The sequence below is a fragment of the Sphaeramia orbicularis genome, chromosome 8 (assembly GCF_902148855.1).
Source record: "Sphaeramia orbicularis chromosome 8, fSphaOr1.1, whole genome shotgun sequence".
Taxonomy (NCBI): Eukaryota; Metazoa; Chordata; class Actinopteri; order Kurtiformes; family Apogonidae; genus Sphaeramia; species Sphaeramia orbicularis.
In genome coordinates this window covers 37,742,061-37,768,825 of record NC_043964.1, presented here as the reverse complement: position 1 = coordinate 37,768,825, position 26,765 = coordinate 37,742,061, and the positions used below count along the sequence as shown (strand labels likewise).

The window sequence follows — 26,765 nt, the reverse complement described above, 5'->3', positions numbered from 1 at the left end:
ATTTGCACACCAAAACAGCATTATTTAGAAAAAATAACCAGGGACATTATTATTAGCCCCCTTTAAGAAATGACCATTTATGAAGTCATGGCACAAACCACTTTTGTGCAATGATGTGCTGTAACTTCACAGGTGATGTGTTTAACTCTTTCAGTGCCATGGGCCGATTAAATCGGCTTTACGAATACAACCTTTAAAGTGCCATGGGCCGATCAGATCGGCTTTGGAGAACACGCCATATCTGTGTACAAACAAACCATCCACCCCCATTTCTTTCTCACATTTCGATGACGTTCTTTCAAATCTTCTTGCAAATTACGATCAATAATGAATCGGCTGCGTCCGGTGCGTTTTGAATCTAAGTAGCAATCGGTCGGATGTTATCGAGCGGTTTTTGACCAAGGAAGAGCTCGCGTTTCGTTTTCTGCTTGGGAAATTTTATGAATGAATTTATGAATGAAATCATATGCAAATTAGATGGCCATTTTGTAGTAATATCGTAAACACAGCGATCTGTCAAAACAGTCCCATCTGCTAGAAAATGAGTTCTGATGACGATTCAGACTTCGATTATAAAAACGACGCGAAATACTGAAAAACGGCCAAATTCTGTGGCACTTTTAAGGCTTATTAGCCCCTTAACTGTCTGGCACCGAAAGAGTTAAAAGTGATCAGGTGAATCAAGTGATTTCACTTAACATTTAAGTTAAAACATGGTATAAAAGCCTCAGTATGGCTCATTGAGCTGTCAGTTGAGAAAGCACCATGCCCAAAACTAGAGAAATCCGTTTGGACCCGAGAAAAATGATTATTGATGTAGACAAAGCAGGAGAGGGATGCACAAAGCAATCCAAGCATTTGCAAGTGTCAAGAACTGGAGTGAGAAGTATAATCCAGAAATTCAAAAACAGCCACACAGTACAGAACAAGCCTTGCAGAGATAGGAAGTGAAAGATTTCAAAGACCCTGGAAAGAAAACTAGTGAGAGATGGGTCTAAAGACCCCAGAACAACGGCCAAGACACTGGTGAATGACTTGGCCACATCAGGAATCATAGTCTCTAAGAAGACAGTCACTATAGCTCTGAACTGGAATGGACTGAGAGGATGCAGACCAAGAAAAACTCCACTTTTGAAGAAGAGACACCTTTAAGCCAGACTTAAATATGCTCAGGACAACCTGGAGAAACATTATGCATACTGGAAGTGTGTCCTATGGTCTGATGAGACAAAACTAGAGTTCTTTGGCCATAGAGGCAGCGTTTATATTTGGAGAAAAAAGGGAGAGGCATAGAACCCAAAGAATACCGTCCCTACAGTGAAACATGGTGGTGGGAGTATTGTGTTGTGGGGATGCTATAGTGCATCTGGAACTAGAAATCTGGTCAAGGTGGAAGGAATCATGAACAAAGAAAGATGTGGAGATTTTGAAAGAAAACCTTAAGCAGTCAGCAGTAACACTGGGTCTGGGTCATTGTTTCATCTTCCAATATGACAACAATCCAAAACATACATCTCTCTTGGTGAAGAGCTGTCCTCAGAAGACCAAAGTGAATGTAACTGAGTGGCCTGCACAGAGCCCTGACTTAAATCCCATTGAAAATTTTCGGGGTGACCTAAAAAAGAACATCCATGCCAGAAGGCCACCAAATCTGGAGGAGCTGGAAAGATTTGCCAAAGAAGAATGGGCTGGGATTCCTCAAAAAAAGTGTCAGAGACTTGTAATAAAAAAAAATACTATGACTGCAGGCTGTTATCCAGCAAAAAGGATACACAACTGACTATTCGGATCAGGGGGGCTAATAATTTTGACCCTGGTACTTTTTGTTTTTTGTGGAATATTTTCATTTCTGTGTGCAAACTAAAATCATGTAAGCATCCAAAATAAAACTAGGATATCTAAAAAAAAAAAAGCTGTGTTAAAAATGTGTTGCTCTGTGTAAAAGCACTTGGGAAATACCTTTAAAACAATGACATTTTTGTAGGGGGGCTAATAATTTTGTCCTCAACTGTATTACGATGCAGTTGAACATGTACATTGGCGCCTGCAGATCATAATAATAATTATGGGTTAGATTTATATATCGTTTTTTTTATATAGCGCATACAGTGGATCCGTTATTTATTCACTCACACATTCTCACTCTGGTGGTGGTAAACTACATATGTATCCACACCTGCCCTGGGGCAGACTGACGGAAGTGTGGCTGCCAATTCACGCCTACGGCCCCTCCGACCACCACCGAACATTCATACACATTCATACACCAGTGTGAGTAGCAGCACTGGAGGCAAGGAGGGTGAAGTGTCTCGCCCAAGGACACAACAGCACATGACTAGGACCAGAAAGAGAGAGCATATAACACCAGTGCTCAGGTCTCTGCACTGGCTCCCTGTGAGCTTCAGGATCAGTTTTAAAGTGCTTTTATTGGTTTTTAAAACTCTTAATGGTCTTAGCCCTATTTATTTATCTGATTTGCTTTTAACATATGACCCCTCTCGGACCCTCAGGTCCTCAGGTAGTAATCTCTTAACTGTTCCTAGAGTCCACACTAAGACTCATGGTGAGGCCTCATTCAGCTTTTATGGCCCCAAACTATGGAACAGCCTACCTGAGGACCTGAGGTCCGCTGCGAGTGTTCATATTTTTAAAAGTAAACTTAAAACTTATCTTTTTAGGCTGGCTTTTAATTAAACTCTTACTATAAATTTTACTTTGATTGCTTGTATTTTTATTTGCAACTGCGGGACTGTGGGGGGTTTTGTTGTGAAGCACTTTGTGCTACATGTAACATGTATGAAAAGTGATATAGAAAGAAAGTTTGATTGATGACTAGGACAGAGCGGGATTCAAACCACCAACCCTTCGGTTACTGGATGACCTGCTGTACCTCCTGAGCCACGGCCACCCACAGATCAGCAGGTTACTCGTGGATTGAGTTGGGGCGGGTCAAAAAAATATCACTTTCAGATACAGAGAGAGATCAAATGCAGACGTCTGAGGTTCCATTGATGAGCGTACCAATTTCCTACATTTCTGGTGACAATGGGTACGGTTACATGATGTTTTTTTAATTCCGATTTATTTTTCCAGAAGAAATTAATCCGGAACTAAAGTGCTTTCTCTTCTGTTTACATGGAAATGTTAAACCTGAATAAAGGTTTAGTTGAGCAAAAGGGTTTGCGCTGCAGTGCTCACGTTGCCTTGTTCTCACAGCCCTTCTGTTAGCTTAGCTTAGCATAGTCACTGCATTTCCATGGTCACACGTAGCCAGTTTTTTAAAGGTGATTTGTTGTCTTTTGTAAGGGATTTTCTGAAATCCGATTCTCCCTAATTATTTCTTTAGATCCGCGACTTACTGCACTCATACAATCTTGGGACTGTTGTGTTGACGGATGTTGGAAAATCTTTTTGTTGGAAGGGATGCATGCGCTAAATTAGCTTTGCTTTACCGTTTTAGCTTTGCATTAGTTTTTATTTCCCAAGATTTTATTTCTGCAGTAAGTCACATCGCCATGATTTGAGCCTCAATTTGTGATCATACTGACCTCACCAGACTAAAGTAACGATTAGGGAGAACTGAATTTCACAAAATCACTCATAAAAGACTACGGATCACCTTTAAAGCCTGGCTACATTTGACCATAGGAATGAAGTGATTATGCTAAGCTAGGCTAAGCTAACGGAAGGGCTGCGAGAACAAGGCACTGCAGTGCAAACTGTTTTGCCCACTTATCGAACTCATTAGTGCATGACAAATGTATTAATAAAAAACAAGTGGTGAGTTATTCCTTCAGGATTTTAGAGGCTGGTAGATCCTATCAGAACAGCCAGCGCAGAATGTGTGCATCATCGCGACAGGACAAGACAACGAGCATGCGCAGAATGGCAGGAATAAAGTCCAAACAGAATAAAGGGTTTATGTCTGAGGAATAATTTAGCCTGGATTCAAAAGTGGATTAAACCAGTGACTTTAATCAGGTTTAAATTTAAGCCCAACTTTTCTTTTTCAACTGGAATAAGGTGTTTACATGGGCATCTGAAATGGGATCTGACCTTTAATCAGTTTAAACCAGGAATAAAAGTTGTCATGTAAACGCACGGAGTTTCCTACATTTTGGGACACCGAATACGCCTATGCGGAGTCCGCACGGTTGTAAAAATTGAACTTTGAGCGGATGTCTGCGCTGCTTTCACCTCGAGTATGCACAGACATCCGCGGAGTCTAGTACACCTGTCTCTGTGGGGGCCTTTAGTGCCAGTAATGTAGGCTATAGGTGTAAGAAAACTCAAACACAACCTGTCTGTTAATTCAATTGGCTTTTAATCATTGATGGGGGTTGTCCCCTCCAAGGATGAAATTCATTCAGCAGAAGTAGGGATGTAAAAACCACTGTATTCACATCTATCAACCATAATGACAGTCTGTGCACTAAATCTATCCTTCTGTTCTCAAATCATTGATGTGACTCTGCCTTTTCTGCATAGGCATCTGCTGAAGCATCTCCAGGACCATTTGTTTCTGCTCTGACTGGTGGTCTTGGCTGATCTGATTTTCTGTTGTGAATGATGGAAGTTCATTGCGATCAAAACTGTCTGCCCATGACTTAGTCGCTGTGAACCGGCTGAACGGTGACATGGGAAATCGACAGCGGGTAATTGCAGGTAATTAGGCTTATTATTTCTTGTTTCATAAATGATAGGCTATTGTTTTTACACTGAGGTCAGCAGTACTTCCTGTTCCTGATGATGTAAACAGTGACAGTGGGATGTTACAGTCAGTTTATTAGCTTTCTGTCAATAAGGTTGTGTAGTTAGATTCATATTCTTCTTGCCAAACTTTTACATTCATGCATACTGTAAATTATCAGACTTGCAACTTCCATTAGTCAGTGTGTCCTACACTATATGGACAAAAACATTTAACCACACATCCTAATCATTGAATTCAGCCTTTGCATTGCTAAAAGTGTATAAAATCAATCACCTAGCCATGCAGTCTCCTTCATGAGTATTTGTGAAAGATTGAATCCCTCCAACAAATTCACTGAAATCCACAATCGCAATAAGTCAAAACGTCTCCCTTCATAAATATTCCACAATCAACAGAAAGTGGTATTACAACAAAGCATTCGGGAACCACAGCAAATTAGCAATGAAACTCCAAACTTCCCCTGACATTAACTTCTGCACAAACACTGTGCACCAGAAGCTTCATGTCATGGGTTTTCATAGTTGAGCAGCTGCATGGAAGCTTTGCACCACCAAGCACTATGTAGAGCATTGGATGGGGTGGAGTAAAGCGCGTGGAAATGTGAAATGTCCTCTGTGGAGTGCTGAATCATGCTTTCATCTCTAGCGGACTAATGGACCAGTCTAGGTTTAGCTAATGCTAGGAGAACAATCCCCGCCCGACTGCATTTTGCAAGCTGTAAAGTTTGTTGGAGGACACGCAATGCTAAAATTAGTTATGTTTTTTTTTTTTTTGTTTATTTGTTTATTTTTGTTTTGTGGGATTGGCTTCGGCCCCTTATTTTGAGTCAAGGGGAAATTTATCCTTCAACACACCAAGACATTTCAGACAATTCTACACTTCCAACTAAGTGAGAGCAGTTTGGGGAGGGCCCTTTTCTAATCCAGTACTGCTGTGGTCCAGTGCACAAAGCAGGGTCCATAAAGGCATGGTTGGACAAGTTTCATATGGAAGAACTCGACTGGCCAGCACAGACACCTGATCTCAACCCCAGTAAAATCTTTTAGAATGAAAGATAAAAAACTGTTGTTAATGCTTTTGGCAGTGGGTAAAAAGACTATCACTAGAAAATGGTTAAAACCTGAAGCACCCACAACAGAAGAATGGATCGACATCGTACAGGACATTTACATTCTGGAGAAGTTGATATTTTGTTTTAAGGGTCAAAAGGAATCTTTTTCCACTATTTGGTCAAAATGGACAAACTATGTTAAATTTGTAGCGGATGTGAAATGAATACATCAGTGATGTGAATCTGTTTTAGGTTAGGCCTGTAACGGTACACGTACTGAACTGAACCGTTTCGGTACACACCTGTTCAGTTCAGTACACAGCTGTACCGAAACGCCACAGTATGACGAGAAAAAGAAAGGGAACGAAAGATGTCGTTTGATGCGGAACTTTAAATCTGCGCAAGTTTCACACGGACATATGGAAGGACGCACGCATTGACCCGAAATATGAAATAGCAGTTGATATAAGGTTAAAAAAAAAAACAACAAATATGATGTGAACCTGGAAGGAAGAGACTGAAGACCCTCCACCATCATTACAGTCCAGTTTGGATCAGTTCAGGTCCCAGTGAAAGACAACAATGAGGAAAGAGACAGTAATAAGATGGACATTGTTTGGCCCCGAGGAACTACGGTAGTTCTAAAACACTTACACTAGCTCTGTCTGTCTGTCTGTCATGCACGCTGTATAATAGAGGAATAAATAGAACGTTGAAAGCATGTAAAGTTTCACTTTCGTTTCACGACAGCGTTCGTTATGTTAGTGATGGACCGCACCCCCAGGTATATAACTGCGCGCCCCCCCTACCCCCCGGCTCTGACAAAAAAAAAAAAAAAAATCCCTCGTGCACACAGGCACACACAAATACACACAGTGTCCTAAACAGTTTGTTCTCTGTCCTAAAATAAATAATTTGGTTCATTGTGTTGTCAATGTTGCTCTTCAGTTTGCTTAAACAGAATACCAGTTTACCCTCTTGTTAATGTTGCACTTCATGTGGAATTTTTATGTTATTTTTATGCAGAATGTGAACTGACAGAACTGTGATTAGATTTTTCTTGTTTGTTCAAAACTACCTTTCAGGGAAAAGTGCAATACTAATGTTTAAAATACATTTAGTAATATTAATAATTAATTTTATTTTCTATTTGATTTGTAGCAGCAGAATTATATTATTCCTGTTTTTCTATATCCTATTGTCTCCAAAAATTGGGGGAAAAATGTTAAAAAATTCATAAGTGCATTAATAGACATTTTGAGGGGTTTTCTTTCTTCCTATTTCAAACAAAAAAAAAAAAAACGAACCGTGGCTTTGAAAACCGAAAACGTACCGAACCGAAAATTTTGTGTACCGTTACAGGCCTATTTTAGGTTAATGTAAACATACACTCCTTAATGTGTCTTATCTTGTTGATGAATTAGTGGAGTAAGCCCTCTCTCTTAGCCCACTTTTCTTTATTTCTTTATTTTATTTATTTTATATTTGACTAAAATCTTGGATTAGCATCTTTTTTCTTTTTGACGTGTGGAAAGTGAATTGTACCTGTAAGGGAAGTTTTGTAACAACTGTTTTTCCAAATAAACAAAGAAAAAAAAAATCTTTTAGAATGAACAAATAACAGAGAGTGGTGCAGTGGATAGCACTTCCTCACAGCAAGAAGGTCTTGGGTTTGATTCTAACAGTCGATGGGGGTGGGACCTTTCTGTGTGGAGTTTGCATGTTCTGTGTCTGTGTGGGTTCTCTCCGGGTACTCCGGCTTCCTCCCACCATCCAAAGACATGCACTGATAGGTGAATCAGTTAATCTAAATTGCCCATAGGTGTGAATATGAGAGTGATTGTCTCTATATGTCAGCCCTGCGAACAACTGGATTCTCGTACAGGGTGTATCCTGCCTCTGCCCATAAGTAGCTGGGATAGGTTCCAGTGACCCTAGTGAGGATAAAGTGGGTTGTGAATGAAATAAACTGAGACTATGAGCTAGGTGTTTGGTCCAACATCAGTGTTTCACTTCATAAATGCTCATGAATGAGGTGAATGAGTGAAAATTTCCAGACATACTCAAAAAACTCTCCTAGAAAAGTTGAAACTGTTGTAATAGCAAAGAGGTGATACAAGTCCATATAAATATCTCAGGACTTAGAATGGAATATCATAAAACAGGGGTCTCAAACATGCGGCCCGGGGGCCAAATGCGGCCCGCCAAAGGTTCCAATCCAGCCCGTGGGATGAATTTGCAAAGTGCAAAAATTCCACAGTCAAGGCTGTTGAACTCATTTTAGTTCAGGTTCCACATACAGACCAATATGATCTACAGTAAAATAATACCATAATAACCTACAAAAAATAATGACTCCATATTTTCTTCTTGGTTTGATGTGAAAAAATATTACACTATGCCTATAAATAATGACAACTTCAAATTTTTGTCTTTGTTTTAGTGCAAGAAATAACATTAAATTATGAAAATATTTACATTTACAAATTATCCTGTAACAATAAAATGTGAATAACCTGAACAAATATGAACAACCTGAAATGTTTAAAGATGATTAAGCACAGTTTTAACAATGTTCTGCCTGTTACTAAGTGTTTAATGTCTTTGTAGATCTGATCCATAATACACATGTATAAATGATAAGTTGAGGCATAATATTGTTAATATTGCACTTATTTTTCTTAAGAAATTTCTTTTTTTTTTTTTTTTGTTCGGACAGTTTATAAAAGTAAGTATTTTCATAATTTAATGGTTTTTTGGGGTTTTTTTTGTTTTTTTTTTACACTAAAACATGCACAAAAATTTGGAGTTGTCATTATTCACAGGTTATTATACTATTATTTTACCAGTCCGGCCCACTTGAGATCAAATGTGAATGTGGCCCTTAAAAGAAAATGAGTTTGAGACCCCTGTCATAAAAGGTCTTGTAGATGTAAGGTGTAAAACCAATACTTTTGTCCCTATAGTGTATCTTCTAAAAGAACATACTCTTCTTGACTTTAAACTGATGATAGGCAAATGAAAAAAAGAGTTTAAACTCATGTTAGACTGTTGACATAAAGAGTAACTGCTAATGAAAAAGACCTTCTATCACTAGGCTTCAATAAATCACAAGCGCAGGCGCCAACCCTCGCCAACGTCTCAACATTGCCGAACATGTATCATTAATTTGACATTTCTGTCAAAAATTATGGCTCGCTGTTCTCTTGAGCAGTTTTTTATTTGTCTCTCCGCCGAGAGATATAGCATCAGTCCAAATGATCAAAAGGTGCAGCAGAGAGTCGAGCGGCATGTGCAGTAAACCCACCTGTCATCTACATTCATTTTAAGAGTGCTGATGAAATCCTTTTAGTCTGGCTGTCTTTACAGTATGAATGGAGCCAACAGAAAATGAAAGGCCAACAAAGTGTGTACGGTAACTCTTCAAGAAAGTAAACTGGCCCATTCGCAGGGGAAATTTGCAGAGAATAATGGAGAAGATTACAGTTAAAAGAAAAAAGGAGCCTAGAAAAATGCCCAGATCAAGGAAACACACCTACAGTACTTGTTATTATCAGTTTCTAAATGTGAACTGTTGGCATTGAGAGATCGTAGAAGACGTAACAAAAAAGCACAAATTAAGGCCCATATCTACACTGATATCATTTCACAACAAGACTTTTCTTACTCTAATCCTCATTTGGGAGTGTAAGATCAATTACTCAAAGTATAAATGCTTGAAGTTGTTACTAAATACAGTTGGGGAAAAATTATTAGACCACCCTTGTTTTCTTCAATTTCTTGTTCAAAAAATGTTGTAACTCCATTTTATCATATATGTACTGGGATGGATGGATGGATGGATGGATGGATGGATGGATGGATGGATGGATGGATGGATGGATGGATGGATGGATGGATAGATAGATAGATAGATAGATAGATAGATAGATAGATAGATAGATAGATAGATAGATAGATAGATAGATAGATAGATAGATAGATAGATAGATAGATAGATAGATAGATAGATAGATAGATAGCAGTGGCGATTTCTCATAGACTGCAAGGGAAGCCCGGCTTCCCCTAAAATTACGAAAATTAAATGGTTAAATATGTACAGTTGTGTTGACATTTTATTGACTACAAATGTGTTAGAACACGTTCATCTCAAAGATGAGTTCGTTCAGAATCAGCTTTATCACAAACCAACGGACTCGATGTTGTTCACTTCTCATCCATTCCCGTTGCGCTGTTTTCTCATTCGATCTCTGCTCAGTGCATTTGTCCGTAGACTGCGGGCGTCTATGGGCTTCAATGGGACTGAGTGGAACAGTTTTTTTCATTGCGTCAAAACTGGATGGTAATTGGATAAATGCCATGATGTTGTCCCGCCCCCGGACGCCGGGCGTCTCTGGGGGTGAATGGAGCTGTGGGCGGAGCTCGGCCGGGCCAGACACCAGAATCCCACGTGCTGATTGGAGGATCGGTCGAAAGGCTGAATCCCGTTTGATTGACAGCTGTTTTCAGATCTACTCCTTCACTTACACAGTTCAGTTTAATACCGTCGCACATTCTGCTGTGAAATCAAGAGAGAAACCACTACGAAATTACTCGTTCATTTCTTGCACTGTAAATAAAACACACTCATTGTACTTCCTTGTTTCAATTTAACATAATTTCAGCGTTTTCTTGTTTCAGTTACATAATTTAATCATTTCTTGTTCGAGTTTTGTTTTGTAGATAGTTAAATCAATCAAACTGTCGGCTAGGTCGGAGTGAAAGTAGCATCTCTTGTTTAAAAAGGCTGAAGTCTTACACCCACAACACAATGGGCCAAGGCCATCTGAGCAGACCAGCTCTGCTGGACATTCAGAGGACACTGGTCCAGTCCCTGGGAAAGACACCTACTTGGTACGATAAGATCACTGAGCATTTTCTTAATTTTTTTTTTTTTTTTTAATGTAAGCCGACAATGAGCTTCCCCTGTCTGAAAGAGGAGCAGCCGCCACTGATAGATAGATAGATAGATAGATAGATAGATAGATAGATAGATAGATAGATAGATAGATAGATAGATAGATAGATAGATAGATAGATAGATAGATAGATAGACTTGATGACTTTTGATGGTCTAATATTTTTTTCCGCAACGGTACATTCTAACTAAAAAGAAACAAACAAAAACGTGGTATTAAAGAAGTGTTTTTCAACCTTGGGGTCGGGACCCCACGTAGGGTCGCCTGGAATTCAAATGAGGTTACCTGAAATTTCTAGTAATTGATAAAAAAAAAAAAAAAAAAAAGACCAAAATAAAAAGAAAACGGACTAAAGTGGCAAGGTTTCCCTGTAAAAGGATCGACATTATTCCAGTGCAAACTTTGGTGCTGCTGGTGGATATACACCCCAGGTGAGCCTCTAAATAAGACCCTCTGTCCTCCTCATTTCAGTTTAACCCTTGAACTCTGGTTTCAGACGTTTGTGGGGTAAGATTTTATCAGTTTGAGAAAGAACAGGCTGTACCACACAACTTAAAAAGGGGATTGGGAGCAGTTAATGCAGTGTTTTTTAACCTTTGGGTCGGGACCCCACGTAGGGTCACCTGGAATTCAAATGGGATCGCCTGAAATTTCTAATAATTGATAAAAAAAAAATTAAAACCTACTAATAAAAATTTACATTATATAACCTAAATGTTGTGTAAAATTAACGTTTAGTTGCAACATATTATAGCAAACTATTACATGATCAAAAACAAATTAATTTTAGCAAAAAAAAAAAAAAATGTCTCCGTTTTGAATGTCTGAGGTCGCCAGAAATTTGTGATGTCAAAATGGGGTCATGAGCCAAAAAACGTTGGGAACCACTGTACTAAAGGTTAAATATGTGCTAGTTTCACTGGACAAAAATTCAATTGTAACTGTAACATATTGTAATTCAAACAGCAGAGGAACCAACACTTCTGTTTCCTTTGCTAATTCACTTTCACAGTTTTGGCCGTAGAGAAATAATACTTGTACTGTTGGATCTGCTTGATGTTAGCTTAGCGCTGCAATGTTTGTTGCATTAGTCTGTTGTTTTATACAATTACTCAAGATATACGCTGGTCTCAGACTGGTCGCCTGTTTTAGATATTTGCTTGGTTGTGTTCTGTTGTCCGAAAATTGTTTTTAGTTGAGCATTTAGATGACGTTCTTCTGGCAAGTGCTGTGTAGCATTACCATGGCAACACAGACGGAATTGTAGGCAATGGGGGCAACTGGGTTTACAAGGTGGTGATAACCCCACAAACAATAAAAATTTACAACTTTTAACGTAATAATCCCACAAGTGTAAAAACTTTACCACAAATGTAAACACTGAGGAACAGGCAGAGAAATTGTTAAAATTGTGCTGAATTTTCTTTAGACATTTCAGGTTGTTCATATTTGTTCAGGTTATTCACATTTTAGTGTTACAGGATAGTTTGTAAATGTAAATATTTTCATAATTTAAAGTTCTTTTTTTCACTAAAACAAAAAAAAAAAAAGAAGTTGTTAATTGAAGATTTTTTTTACTTAATTGAAGATTTTTTTGGCTTAATTCAAGAATTTTTTACTTAATTGAAGGGCTTTTTTTGGCTTAATTCAAATTTTTTTTTACTTAATTGAAGATTTTTTTTTTACTTAATTGAAGATTTTTTTTTTTTTGTACTTAATTGAATTTTTTTTTTTTTTGCTTAATTCAAGATTTTTTGCTAAATTTGAAATTTTTTTGGCTTAATTGAAGATTTTTTACTTGAAGATTTCTTTTTTTGGCTTAATTCAAGATTTTTTTCCTTAATTCAAGCTAAAGTTTTTTTTGCTTAATTCAATTCAAGACTGTGGAATTTTTGCACTCGGCAAAAACATCCCAGGGGCCAAACTGGACCCTTTGGTGGGCCGCATTTGGCCCCCGGGCCGCATGTTTGACACCCCTGGGTTAATATATGGAACAAAAAGTGCAGAAAAGTTAACTGTACCTGTTATCTACCGTAGTCTTTAGGATGTTGATGAACTCCTGATATCCTGGAAACTTTGACGTAACGATGGAAAAGATGTGCCAGTCGTACTCCTCCATGATGTTCAGCATCAGCAGCGCCTCCTGCTGGATGGAGGCACCGAACTGGAAGAACGTCGACTTCACATCCTGTTTTGAAGAGACGGCGAGGAAAGGAAGAAGAGAAGAAGAAGAAGAAGACAAGATTTAGCTTAATATTTTAGTCCATTTTTCCATATTAGTCTGGCAGCTAATACATACTGCATCTCAGAAAAAAAATCAATCAACATCAAGACATTTAAAGTTTGGCACGTTAACCGTACGTAGACATACTCTCTCTCTCTCACACACACACACATATATATACACACACACACAAAGATCGAGAGTAATAAGCTTCTCGTGGAGGAAATATATGGATGAGGGGCTCAGAACAATTCAATTAAGCCCAAATTGGATTGGTGCGGTACAGGCAGGTTGCAGAACTCTGTAGGCCTGGTTCTGGGGGAACATTCGCTCTGAGTCACTCATATCCACTCCATTAAACCTGACTCGGAATCATTTACCACTTAACTCAGCCAAAGCCAGACATGGGCTTGGACGGAGCAGACAAGGCCTATTACAGGTGAACAAATTAACTCTATTCATTTATGTAGGCTTCATTTAAATCAGTCATTATGGTATGGGCTATTAAATGAGCTCAAATGGGACTTATAATGTGAGAAAATAGTGTGTACCATTACAAATTGTGCAGACCGAGCACGCTTTGGTTTATGTTTGGTTTTGTTTCTCTTTCGATGTTTGTGTGTCTATGTGTGTGTGTATGTGTTACCTTGAAATGTCAGTGAGTTCACACATGGCTTATCTTGACACCACTTGTCTTTTGGTGCTCTAATTATGATAGACTTGCAGGCTGGTGTGTGAGCATCGCTTCTGTGTGTGTATGTGTATGTGTATGTGTGTGTGTATGTGCGGAACTGCTGACTGACAGCCGGGGAAGAAAAATACAAAAGCTACAACATACAGAACAAAAGGTTGGAGCTAGAGATAGGAAACACAATAAAAGCAAACGGAAGGTGCGATATGACCACAATCTCATATCCCAATATAAGTAATTGCATTTCCAGATAACAGTACGTATCAGGATGTAGCACATTGTCTGTACAGTAAATGGATATTGTGCACAAATGACCACATGTAAATGCTTATGCACGTTTGATTTTTCCCCTCCATTTATCATAGAGCTTTTTAATGAAACGTGCATAAACAAAATAATTAGAATCGTGGCGGTATGCATGTACACCGCATTCGACTGCAGCGTTTTTGCAAGTTATTCAAGATTCAAGAAGTTTATTGTCGTATACGCATCTACTTTGCATGTTCCCTTCACACGACTAATGTAATGAAACTATTGCTTTGTTTGTTCAGCTAGATCAGGGGTGTCAAACATGTGGCCCGTGGGCTAAAACTGGCCCGTGGAATGAATGTGCAAAGTCTAAAAATTACGCTGAAGATATAATCAAAAATAGGACCAATGGCCCTGTAGTTTACCGGCCGAATTAAAAGCTTTGGGAAATGTATCCAGATGCCATTTATTATCACCCAGTTCTGTGTATTTATTATATTACAGAAATAGCCCAAGTTTTGGTCATATTCCAATCAGATCTGTAAAAAATTCAAATTCCAACTTGATATCATTGATACTTACTGATTTATTGGATCAATCCACTTCCTATCCCTTATAATGGAAAATTTTTCAAAGTGGCACCAAAATCCAGAATCAGATCTGGATTGAAATAATTTCAATACCTTGTGTTGACATCATCATAAAGAAGCTGTATACCAAGTTTGAAGTCAATCAGAACTGTAGTTTGGGAGAAAAAGATGATTGAAATTTTTTCCACATAAGAGCCCATGTTAAATTTTCCGTAAGTTCCCGGATCCAGAAGAAGATCCTGATCCGCATGTGGACATTATGTTTTGGTCATCTCCCCATCAGGGCTGAACTGGAGAAATTTACACTTGATATTATTTATATTTACTGAGTTATTGCATCGATCCACTTCCTATCTCTTATAATGGGGAAATTTTTCAAAGTCGCACCAAATCCAGAATCAGATCCAGATCCAAATTTCACTAACTTTTGTTGACATCATTATAAAGAAGCTGTATACCAAGTTTGAAGTTAATCGGAATTGTAGTTTCGGAGAAGAAGACGATTGAAATTTTTGTAACAGATGACGACGACGGACGCCGCATGACGACAATAGCTTACAGCCTATCGGCCGGTAAACTAAAAGTGGTGCAGATTAGAACCTCCTACTACTAACGACTGGCTACAAAATTGTGAATGGAATATTTGAGTTAGAGATTCTGACCCATAGATTGAGGACTCAAGAAGAGCAGTGTCATGATAAATGGAAGAAAGGGACAATTTTCATTTCTCCGTCACGTTACTAAAACCAATTGTTAGTCACAAAGGTTTTTTATGGTCAATGTATCCAATAAACAAAGTAAACTATAAAAATAAAGTGCAAATGCTTATGCGTGTTTGATTTCCCCCTCCATTTATCATAGAGCTTTTTAATGAAACATGCATAAACAAAATAATGAGAATTGTGGCGGTATGCATGTACGTAACGGCTCAGCACACTGCATTCGACTGCAGCATTTTTGCTCGTTATTCAAGATTCAAGAAGTTTATTGTCATATACGCATCTACTTTGCATGTTCCCTTCACACGACTAATGTAATGAAACTAAACTAAAATGTTTATGTTTATGCATTTGGCAGACGCTTTTTTCCAAAGTGACTTACAGGGGAAAACCAATCAAATCACTCAATCAATCAAATTTTATTTATATAGCGCCAGATCAAAACAGAAAAGTTATCTCATGACACTTTATATATAGAGTTGGTCAAAACCAGACTCTTAGCCAATTTACAGAAACCCAACAGAATGAAATAAAGGAAATCAATTGTACGATTAAAAACACTTCAACTAAACTAAAATGAAATAAACTGTAAACTAAGTAAGACAAAAGAATAGGTAAAACAAAATAAAGTGAGTACTGTTACTGTTTGATTGCTGTCTTTATCTTGTCTTATGGCGTCTTTTCTTTTAGTCTTTCGACTCGCTGCTGAGAACATCGAATTTAACTTTGTTGTCGATGTACATTGACAGTAAACGTCCCTGTTGCCTTATGCTGATTGAAAAAGTTTCAGTTTGCTCAGCTGTACTTTCTAGCCTCTCATCCATACACTCCTTCTACTATTTGACAGGATTCTTACGCATTTAGTAAAACAGGGTTAGTGGCGTCTGAGGCTGTTCCATCTGTGGTATAATTTATAATAAAATAGGATTTTTATTTTTCTAAACATTTCCTCATAATAGTATTGCGAATGAACTTGTGACATTCTCTGTTTGGAATATTAATTGCTCACAGATTGCTTGTCAACATCATATGTTCTTAATGTGTATCTTATTTGTTGGATTTTTCTTATTGATTTCTTTTTAACCCTTTCACGCATGAATTATGAGAACCTTAGTCAACATTTTTTTCTAGAGGGATTTTATTCCTCTTTAAGCATATGGAAAAAAAAAAAATGCAATTGAGATTTTTTTTTAATGAACCTATTTTTCACGGAGTTACAAAAATGTCCACTCAGATTGACACCATTCGTTTCATTTTTGAAGCAAAGAAACTTGTATTTAAAACACATCATCAGAAAGTGATATACTGTGTGAAAATTATGTTATAAAAACATTTTTAATGCTGCTAATCTGATGTTTTCTCACATTTTAACATACACTAATACTAGTTATTACTCACTTCATGGAGATAATATGCAAAAAAACAAATTTTTGTTTAAGAAAACTGTTAATTATCATCTAATAACAATTAGTAATTGATTTACACTAAAATATGTTACTGCAAATCAGGTTTATCAAGAACAGAAAAGTTACAGTAATGGTATGGATTGCAGTGTATGGTGTGGTGCATAAGTGTCCACTGTGTTGGCTGATATAGAACTAAAACAACAAAACCCATGAATATGCAAGAGAACAGCTTGAGAATGGCTGTCCACTGTAGTGACCAGTATGCATGAAAGGGTTAATGTATTATTATTTATGTTTTATTGATTATGTTTTAATTGAGTGTTTTAGCTTGTCTCTTTTCCATTTTTGTGAAGCACTGTGAATTGCCCTGTGTATGAATTGTGCTACATAAATAATTTTGTCTTTCCTTGATTTAAATAGGACTTTTTTGTTTATTATTTTATACATCTTGTTAGCTCGGTGGTGCAGTGGTTAGCACTGTTGCCTCCCAGCAAGAACATCCTTGGTTTGATTCCAGCGCCCACCGTGGGCTTTCCTGTGTTGAGTTTGCATATTCTCTCTGTGACAGCGTGGGTTCTTTCCGGATACTGGTGTCCCACCATAAAAAGAATGGATGGTGGAAGGAAAGTTAATGTATATTAAAGGGGTGATATTTTGCTAAACCCACTTTTATTAGTCTGTGGTACATTTATTTGTGTATTTGGACCCTAATAGTTCAAAACCAATGAATTTGAACCCTCCAGATGCTGCAAAGCTATCTTTATATTCATTCTGGCAAAAATCAAGTGGATTTCTACAACATGTTTTAATTCCTGCTTAATTTGTTACGTCTATAACTAGTTATGTCACGACATTTGCACATATAAGATCAAGACTTCCAACGAACATTTCTCCAAGTACGACATAATTGTTTGTCAGCAGCAGCGGTTGTAGTCCATACTGAAAATATGTCCAAACTTTGAGCCGATTACCTAAAATGTTTAGATGTTGGTTGAACGGGACAGAGCAGCACAGCCAACAACCGGGAGGGGGTGGGATGTGAGGTGGCTCGTTTACATTTAAAAGACCAGCGCTCAAAACGACCTTTCTGGTCTCATTACTCAGAAATAGGGTTGAAGATGGACCTGTGGAGTTGAATTAATGAAGAATTCAGACCCAAGCAGAGCATTTACAGTTTATGTAGACCACAGGGACATGTTTTAAAATGCATAATTCTGTTTAAAAAAGCAAAATATCACTTCTTTAATAGGCTACTTGGTCGGTCTTAGGTGTGAATGTAAAAGTGAATGGTTGTTGGTCTGTATATGTTAGTCCTGTGATGAGCTGGTGACATGTCCAGGATGTACCCCACCTTCACCCATAGGCAGCTGGGATAGACTACGACCCCCCCGTGACCCTTCAATGACTAAGCGGTTCAGAAAATGAATGAATGAATGAATGTCACATGACCAACTAGAAACCCTATTGGCTTTACCAGTCAGATTTCTGCATAGGTTTTCACAACAGTGTCACTGTGTCCTCATACATTCACATTACTGCACATTAGCTACTTTCACATCTGTATATTTATTTCCATTTTCCTGTTTGTACATATGCAAATCTTGTATTTTTTCTGCTTTATTAGTGTATTCTATGTATGTCATTTATTACTTTTATCTCTTCACACTTACTTTCCCTTTTTTCTTTTCTGCTAGGGTTTTTTTCAGGAATGTTTTTATATGCAACTGGCTATTGTGACCAAGTAATTTCTCTTGTGGATCAATAAAGTTTGTCTAAGTCTAAGTTATAATTTACAAAAATATATGTTTTTTCTGGTCCCTTTGTATCTAACTCATGACCATGCAAAGGAAATACACTATAGGGACAAAAATGTGTTCATGAATAAAAGCGTTTCATTGCTAACAGGGGGCGGAGCTACAAAACTAATAACAAATATCTTGACATAAATTTACATGCCGATAGATATCATTGAAATAAACATTTACGTTTTGTTGTTAGGCTTACAAAATGTTACAGAGTTGGTTTTGACTTAATTTTACTTTTGAAATTATTATTATAAGTGTTTGAAATGTTCTAGATTTCTTTGTTCTGACCATAAATATTCATTCTTCTACTCTCACCTTTTAAAATCAAAATGAATACTGACTTAACACATCGTCGCTGTCGGATGGAAACCTCTTAAGTCCATTTTTGGTCGGTTTTTTTTTGTCATAAAATGATTCTATTGCTCAGTTTTAACGCTTTTTAGAAATATTTAACCAATAAAAAGTGTTAAAAACAGTTTTTGACTACATTTCTTAACTCTGTTCATTCATGTTTATTTAGAATTTACATTATTTTTCCAGTTTCCTGACAAACAAACATTTTGGACATAAGATAATCTGTGACTTCCTAATATTTCAAATCAATAACAATGTTAAATCCTACAAGCTGTAACTGTAAGTGTCCCAATATTTTTATCCATATGGTGCAACACCTCTGGAGGTATTGACTCCTTCTATTGACATGAATGATTTGCATAAAATAATCAACATCGAATAATATCATCATCATCACCACGCAACCTACATATATCAACCATAACACACACCCAGCCATAACACACACTGTCCTCCATCCAGTGTGTGACGAAAGTTAGAGCTGGAAGTCAACTTTGGAGCACTATTTGTGGAAAAATAAATCTTTAAAAAGTTTAAGGGCACACCACTTCAAGTGCATTGATAAAGAAAAAGTACATCCCTAAAGTGATGACACACTATATAAAGATTCTCCATCCATATTCGAGTGGTTCTAACGCGACTGAGGGGAGAGGGCACGGCGGGGAGCAGACATAAGCACAAAGCAGGGATTGAGTGGAGTGGATGGTGAGTGGGACTGTATCAGTGCCTGTATGTAATTCCATCCCTACATGCATGACCTAGCATTTCCTTTTCCCCTGCGTCGCTGGCCGCTGAATAATGTGGGTGTTCACTTTTTGCATTATTAGTACAAGTGTGCCTGTGCATCTTTTTTTTTTTTTTTTTTTTTTTTTTTTACCCATCCTTACATCGAGGCTCTTGAGTGCTCTTTAATGGTATTGTATCAGTATGTGAGTTTGGCTCGCTCGATACTCAGACACAAGTGTTCTTCAGGGGCTCTCTGTGTAGCCTGTGTGTATGTGTGTGTGTGATTTAATAGGGTAGAAAGTGAAGCAGTGTCGGAGCATGGTGGGGAAAGAAGGGAGGTCATGCTATAAGATGTGTCAAGTCCCGTCTATATCACAGCAACGACCGATACTTGCGCACTTTTACTGCAAAAATACAGCCAGGAGAAAAACACAGGGACTCGGCAGTCAGCGATAATAAGGCTTTGAATAAGGTCGTTTCATTTCATTTGTGTGATGACTGACTTCCGTGCTTGTTTTCTATGCTTTTGCTTTGTTTTTTCAGCTAGATCAGGGGTGTCAAATATGTGGCCCGTGGGCTAAAACTGAATGAAAACTGAATGAATTTGCAAAGTCTAAAAATTACACTGAAGATATTAACAAGAATAGGACCAATGGCCCTGTAGCTTACCAGCCAAATTAAAAGCTTTGGAAAATGTATCTGGGTGCCATTTATTATCACCCAGTTATTTGTATTTATTATATTACAGAAATAGCCCATGTTTTGGTCATATTCCAATCAGATCTGTAAAAATTCAAATTCAAACTTGATATCATGGATACTTACTGATATATTGGATGAATCTGTTATAATGGGAAAACTTTTCAAAGTCACATCAAATCCATAATCAGATCTGGATCGAAATAATTTTCAATGCCTTATGTTGACATCATCATACAGAAGCTGTATACCAAGTTTGAAGTCAATCAGAACTGTAGTTTCAGAGAAGAAGACAATTGAATTTTTTTCCCCATAAGAGCCCATGTTAAATTTTCCGTAAGTTCCCGGATCCAGAAGAAGATCCTGATCAGCATGTGGCCATTATGTTTTGGTCATCTCCCCATCAGGGCTGGACTGTAGAAATTTACACTGGATATCATTTATATTTACTGAGTTATTGCATCGAACCACTTCCTATCTCTTATAATGGGGAAATTTTTGAAAGTCGCACCAAATCCAGAATCAGATCTGGATCCAAATAATTTCACTAACTTTTGTTGCCATCATCATAAAGAAGCTGTATACCAAGTTTGAAGTCAATCGGAATTGTAGTTTCAGATAAGAAGACGATTGAAAGTTTTGTAACGGATGACAGATGACGACGATGATGAGATTGATCGCCGCATGACGACAATAGCTAATAATAATAATAGCGATAATAATAATAATAATAATAATAAATTTAAAAAAAAATTAAATTAAAAAAATGGTGCAGATTAGAACCTCCTACAACTAATAACTGGCTACAAAATTGTGAATGGAATATTTGAGTTAGCGATTCAGACCCATAGACTGAGGACTCAAGAAGAGCAGTGTCATGATAAATGGAAGAAATGGACAATTTTCATTTCTGCGTCACATTACTAAAACCAATTGTAAGTCACTAAAGTTTTGCCGGAATAATACTGTTTTTTGTTTTTTTTTTACTTTTTTTTTTTTTTTACAGTGTAACATCAACCTGCCATGAGGTCTACAGATAAAAATTAGACATTTTAAAATGTTCATGAATATCCATTGTTCCTCTTTTTCTTCAATAAATAAATAAATACATATATTTTTATAGGATAGTGTGTAGGTGTTAACATTTTCATTATGTAATTACAATTTTTTCACTCTAAATCATTGAGAAAATTTTGGAGTTGACATTATTTCTAGGACATTACATTATTATTTTACTGGTCTGGCCCTTTCAGATTGTACTGGGCTACATATGTGCCCCTGAACTAAAATGAGTTTGACGCTCCTGATCTAAATGCTTAACTCTTTAAAACCTGACGTGTCACGCTGACACACCCTGTGCACATGCACTTTGGATGGTTGTAACTCTTTGACTGTTTGTGCGATTGGAAAAATTCCAACAGTTTCTGAAACCTGAGACATTACACTTTACATGCTTTATTGGGTCATTACGGTAATTTCACTCATGCCTGTACTAGAAGCTGGAGAATAAGCTGTATTGGCAGTACTATAACATGCAGTAAATTGTAAATAACTACTAGATTTTGAAAGTTCTAAGTGCTCTGAAAAAAATGGACAAAAAAAGACTCACTCACAGCATATTTTCTAACCTTTTCATAGTGAAAATAAGGAAAAAAAAAGTCCAGATGGACCATTTTAAGCTTAGGGTTTAAAGGGTTAACAGTGCTCGTGCTAAATACAGTACTCGGTCTTTTCATTCCAAACAAGTTGTTTGCACAGCAGCTGGAAATGTAAAACACTGTTGTTCCAGTGCGGCACATGTTTTATTTATCCAGGAGTGAACAGCACAAACAGCGAGGGTTTCGATGACTGCACTGTCCCTTTAACAGTAGTCAGCATGTCAATTTTGCAGCACTGAGTGTCAGAACGCTGCATTTCTACATAATCCAGTAGCCTCTAGAGGGGTCAGGGTTATTAGCGGTAGAAAACTGGACAACTCCCTCACCCCATTTTAATCCAAATGTTCTTGTATCTCTGCATCTGTGCTAGAAATGTGTGTTTTCATGCACCTGTCTGAGCTTCAGGCATCCCAGGGAAAGAAGCCAAAGTCAACACTGAAACAGAAATCTCCCTTTTACCAAAATAGCCACTCTTTTCTGAGACTGGGCATGGGCCTGTCTGTGCACATTTTGCAAGCCAAACCATGTCTCTTCATTTTTACTGGATTTCTTTGTATCACATCCAACAGAACCCAACTGCACTGAAGAGATTTAGTGAAGGCTCTGCTGAATATTTGCATTTCGCACAATTTCCGGATGTGAAATGCGTCTTGGAAGGAAAAGCAATAAGCAAAGCAGTGTTTTACCTCAAAGATGGGCAGTTTAGGTTAGCCTAACCTATAATCTGAGAACAGAGATGCCACAATTGAGCACTTAACTTGAGCACAAGTAGTGATTGCTTGACTAAATTTCCTCTTTTCTTCTTCTACCATCTAAAGGAGAGAACATGATGACCATATTACACGGTACCACTTTGTTGTTCCTTTTTTTTTTTTTTTTTCTTTTCAGGAATAACAGAAGAGAAAAGTTCAAATGACTGATTTCAAATCATTTTAACCCTCTGGTATCCGGGTGTGCCTTTTGAGTACTCTTTGCACTTCGTTTTTAAAAAGTTCGTATTATTTTTCACAATTTAAATAAGGTTAGAATTCAAAAGTTGTTCATCTTTGCATGATCTTTAAAATTCTGGCCACCAACTAAAATGTGCACATTGTAAACAAAAGAAAATTACAAGACTAGCATCTGTCTCCCAAGTGTGCCTAAAACGCACATATGGTTAGGGCATTAGATTAGGGAATTAGAGCAGAAAAATAAATCAATGTATAATATTTAAGTTTGATTTATAGGTGTGCATTTTACGCACACTTGGTGACAGATGCTAGTATTTTTTAACATTTGACCTAACGCCAAAAATAATAACGCAAATTAACTAATGTTGGAGTTAATTATTGACATATGCCAGGCTGCAAAAATCAAATAATATGTGATCCACTTTTTATGTAGTATTTATGTAGTAAATTGTGTTTTTTGCATCCAAAAAAATGGTTTGTTTACATTACAAACATGGCATTTAAAGGGTTAAAAAATGTGACAGTTATTTAGTATTCGGTATTTTTATTTAAGGCTCAAGTTGATGAAATAGAAAAAGTGTAAAAGAATTAAAAACAAACTGTATGAAATTTTTTTTGGACAGTATTCCACAATTGTGCGAAAAAGGCATACTTGGCGCTCAGTAAGGGCCTTGCTGGACAGGATACCGAAGGGTTAAAGTGTTCTCCTTGTTTATGTACTTATTATTTTATTACACAAGTCATTAAATTGATCTTTCCAGTTTTGGAAATGCATGAAACCATGAGAAGAATGGAGAGTGAAGTAGTTAATAAGACAAAAATGAAGCCAAACCATAAAATAACAGACAGAAGGTAAAACAAATAATGATTGAAACAGAAGGCGATGATAAAGAATTAGCAACAAAACAAATAAATAAAGCAAATTAGACTGAGAGTGACAGGCAGAAGTTTCACAAAGGCGTAAAATAAGAGACAAAGACGAAGGGAATTTGGATGCAGAGCAGACAGACAAACAGAGGTGGGTAGAGACGGATGGAGTGACTAAGCAGCGTATGATTGTTTCTAATTGGGACGGCTCACTATCCGTGACATCAGAAAACAGCCAATCATATCCTCTCATTTCACCCTTGTCAAGTGTGACATGTCTCTGCCTTCCACTCACACCTTCAGCGAGCAACGTCCACACACAAACACAAACACCCACTGTCACACAGAGCTCTTAGCCCCTCGGTCTGTCTGTCACATTCGCAGTCGCCAATTCTCAAATTTCCCACTCTGCTGCATACACATAAACACACACTGAGGCAAACGTGCACACAAACACGCACCTGCCCCACGGGGCAGGACAGTGTGTCTAAGTTGAGATAGAGGGGAGTTATAAATAGTAGTCCTCATATCCTCTGCTGCTGATAGCATCATGCACTGTCTGGTCTGATGACACACATGTGTACACAAAAAAGCACACACAGAGTGCAGTTGGAGTGTGTAGTAAAAGTGTGAGCTGACTTTGCAAGGTACATATTCACCAAGACAAAGACCTGACAACCCATCTGCATAACAAAACCTGCATATATTTGTCATATAAGGGATGTTTTCTAGGTATATCAAATACATCTGCCACACAAAGCCTGTTGTATGGAGTTTAACAGCTCCGTTCTGTCCACTGGAGGAGAAGCACACTGATATGACAAAAAATTCCTTGGTGGGCACTTACTAAATATAAACAGACAGGCATAAAAATAGCTGCAACAGAACAAAAGAGATAGAAATGTCTGTGGAAACAAACCAGAATGCCAGAGAGACACCCCTCATAGATCAGTATACAGACTCAGGCAGCAAAACCCTATTAAGAAATAACATTGTTCTTTCAATATGCTTTTACCAACCTGACTGAAACTCAATAGTGAAATATGTGGAGCGCAATTATAAACGCATATTTGAACTTGACTCGAGTCTTTTATTTTAACTTTGCTTCTGAATATCGATTGGAAAGAGTTTAATTTTTGCGGCTTGGCCAAAAAAAAAGTGGGTCCACGGCACCTCCGTCTGTACCCGCAGGGCTGCATTGGCCATATTACAGATACAGGTAGGACAGTGCCAAACAGATCCTCCGAGTGTACAAAATGTATACTAAAAAAAAAAAAAAAAAAAAAAAAAAAAAGTCAAGTTATAGGCTGGCACCACTCACTTTTTCCTCCCACTATGTACTTCAGTGGAAAAAGAAAGCGAGTTACCTAGAAGAACTGGAAGTGAAAGTGCTGCTTGGTATTTTGGATGTTTTCCAATTTATAGAAAGATATTCAAGGTATAAACTGTATGTTTGCCAATAAACAAGACATCACTTAAATGATAATTTCCAGTCACATAAAGTGCCAATATTACCCATATTACAAGAAACAGTGAAGAGTGAAAGAGTCCTGCTATTGAAGCTAATGCCAAGTTTTAAAGTGTTGGTGTTGTTAAATCCAGACAGACAGCAAGTGTGTAGATACATAAAGAACAAACAGCTTTAAGGAAACTTTTGAAACAAAAGTATTGAGGATGTTTCATGTAGATCGCAGGTGGATTTGAGGGTACAATGTGTATAATTTCTGCAAGAAAATACCTAAAATGGTGCCCGTACCATGAAGTTAAATTTAATTTTGTCTCATTTTTTGGGGTTTTTTTTTGTGTTAAAGTCGATTCACAATTTGGATTAAGGTAAAACATGATACATTTTTCCTCGATGTTCCATGTATTTGTGAAATATCAACATCCAACCATGGAAAAACTGCACTTGCAATGGTGTCAGTGTGCATTATCTGTAAAAATAAATGAATAGATAAATAAATATGTGTGTTTATTTAAAGGTTTCCATTGGAAGCACTAATCCCAGATGTTTCAGGCTCAATCCAAACTTATTGGATATGTTGCCTAGCCCTACTTCATTAGAAATAAATGACATAATACAAATATCCTTCACTATATGTAATGTAAATAAATCTTACATTAGATTATATAATATGTTGTCTGTAAACATAAATTTTAAATGTTTAACTTTTCACTGGCAATGAAAAACCATCTAATATAAAACACGAACCAACAACTGCCACAATTCCACAATACTTTACAATGTTGTCTACTATGTCCTCTAATGTTTAAAGGACTCTTAGTGGCAGAAATTACACATCTCGAGATAAAGTCTGGAAGAATTTGAAAACAATCTGTTTGTAAATCTAATTAAAAAATTGTGGCGCAACTTCACGTACTTCCTGCAGGTCAGGTCAAGGACTCCAGTAGCAACTGTTGTCGAGAACAACTTTATTAAACTCTAAAGCCATAACGTAAAGGTATTAATTTAGATTATTGCACTAATATTGGAACTGTCAGTGGGTGGGTTATATCTGGTAACATGCGACCCTTGAATTTGATGTGTCAGAAACAGCAAATGGAAAAGAGTAGAGATTTTAACAACTTTGACAAGTAAGAAATTGTGATGGTCAAATCACTGGGTCAGAACATCTCCAGGTCTTGTTGTTCATTCCCAGTGTAAAGTCAGGGTTCCCGCAGGGTCTTAAAAAGCCTTAAAAGTCTTGAATTTACAAATCTACATTTAATATCTTAAAAAGAGTCTTTAAAAGGTTTTCAATTTAATATTGTAGGTCTTGTTATATTGCATAAACTTCTTCGCTGTATTGTGTTTAAATATGTCTGAAAAATGTCCAAGCTGCAAAGAAAGTAACATTAGTCTACTTAGTTCCAATCCGACAATTTATATTGAAATTACGGAACCTGTTATCACTAAATTTTCAGCCCCCCGGTGAGAAATGACTCGAAACAGTGGCAATCAAGACGTTGGAGTAAATACATACATTTTCCTAAATTCTAGGAGTCACAAAATTTTGCCAGTATGGCCGTGAATTAAATGCATTAAATTGTGTTCGTAGTCTAAAAAGGTCTTAAAAAGTCTTAAATTTAACTTGTAGAAACCT

The 26,765-nt window shown here is 37.3% G+C and overlaps 1 protein-coding gene across 2 annotated transcripts in view; it reads right to left on the bottom strand.

The window, feature by feature from the left end:
* Positions 1 to 26,765, bottom strand: part of grin2aa (glutamate receptor, ionotropic, N-methyl D-aspartate 2A, a) — a 345,668-nt gene that overhangs the window by 102,646 nt on the left and 216,257 nt on the right. For both annotated transcript variants that reach the window (XM_030140951.1, XM_030140950.1), the window contains one exon: positions 12,745 to 12,911. In XM_030140951.1, the coding sequence (XP_029996811.1) occupies positions 12,745 to 12,911 (167 nt within the window). The remainder of the gene's footprint in view (positions 1 to 12,744; positions 12,912 to 26,765) is intronic.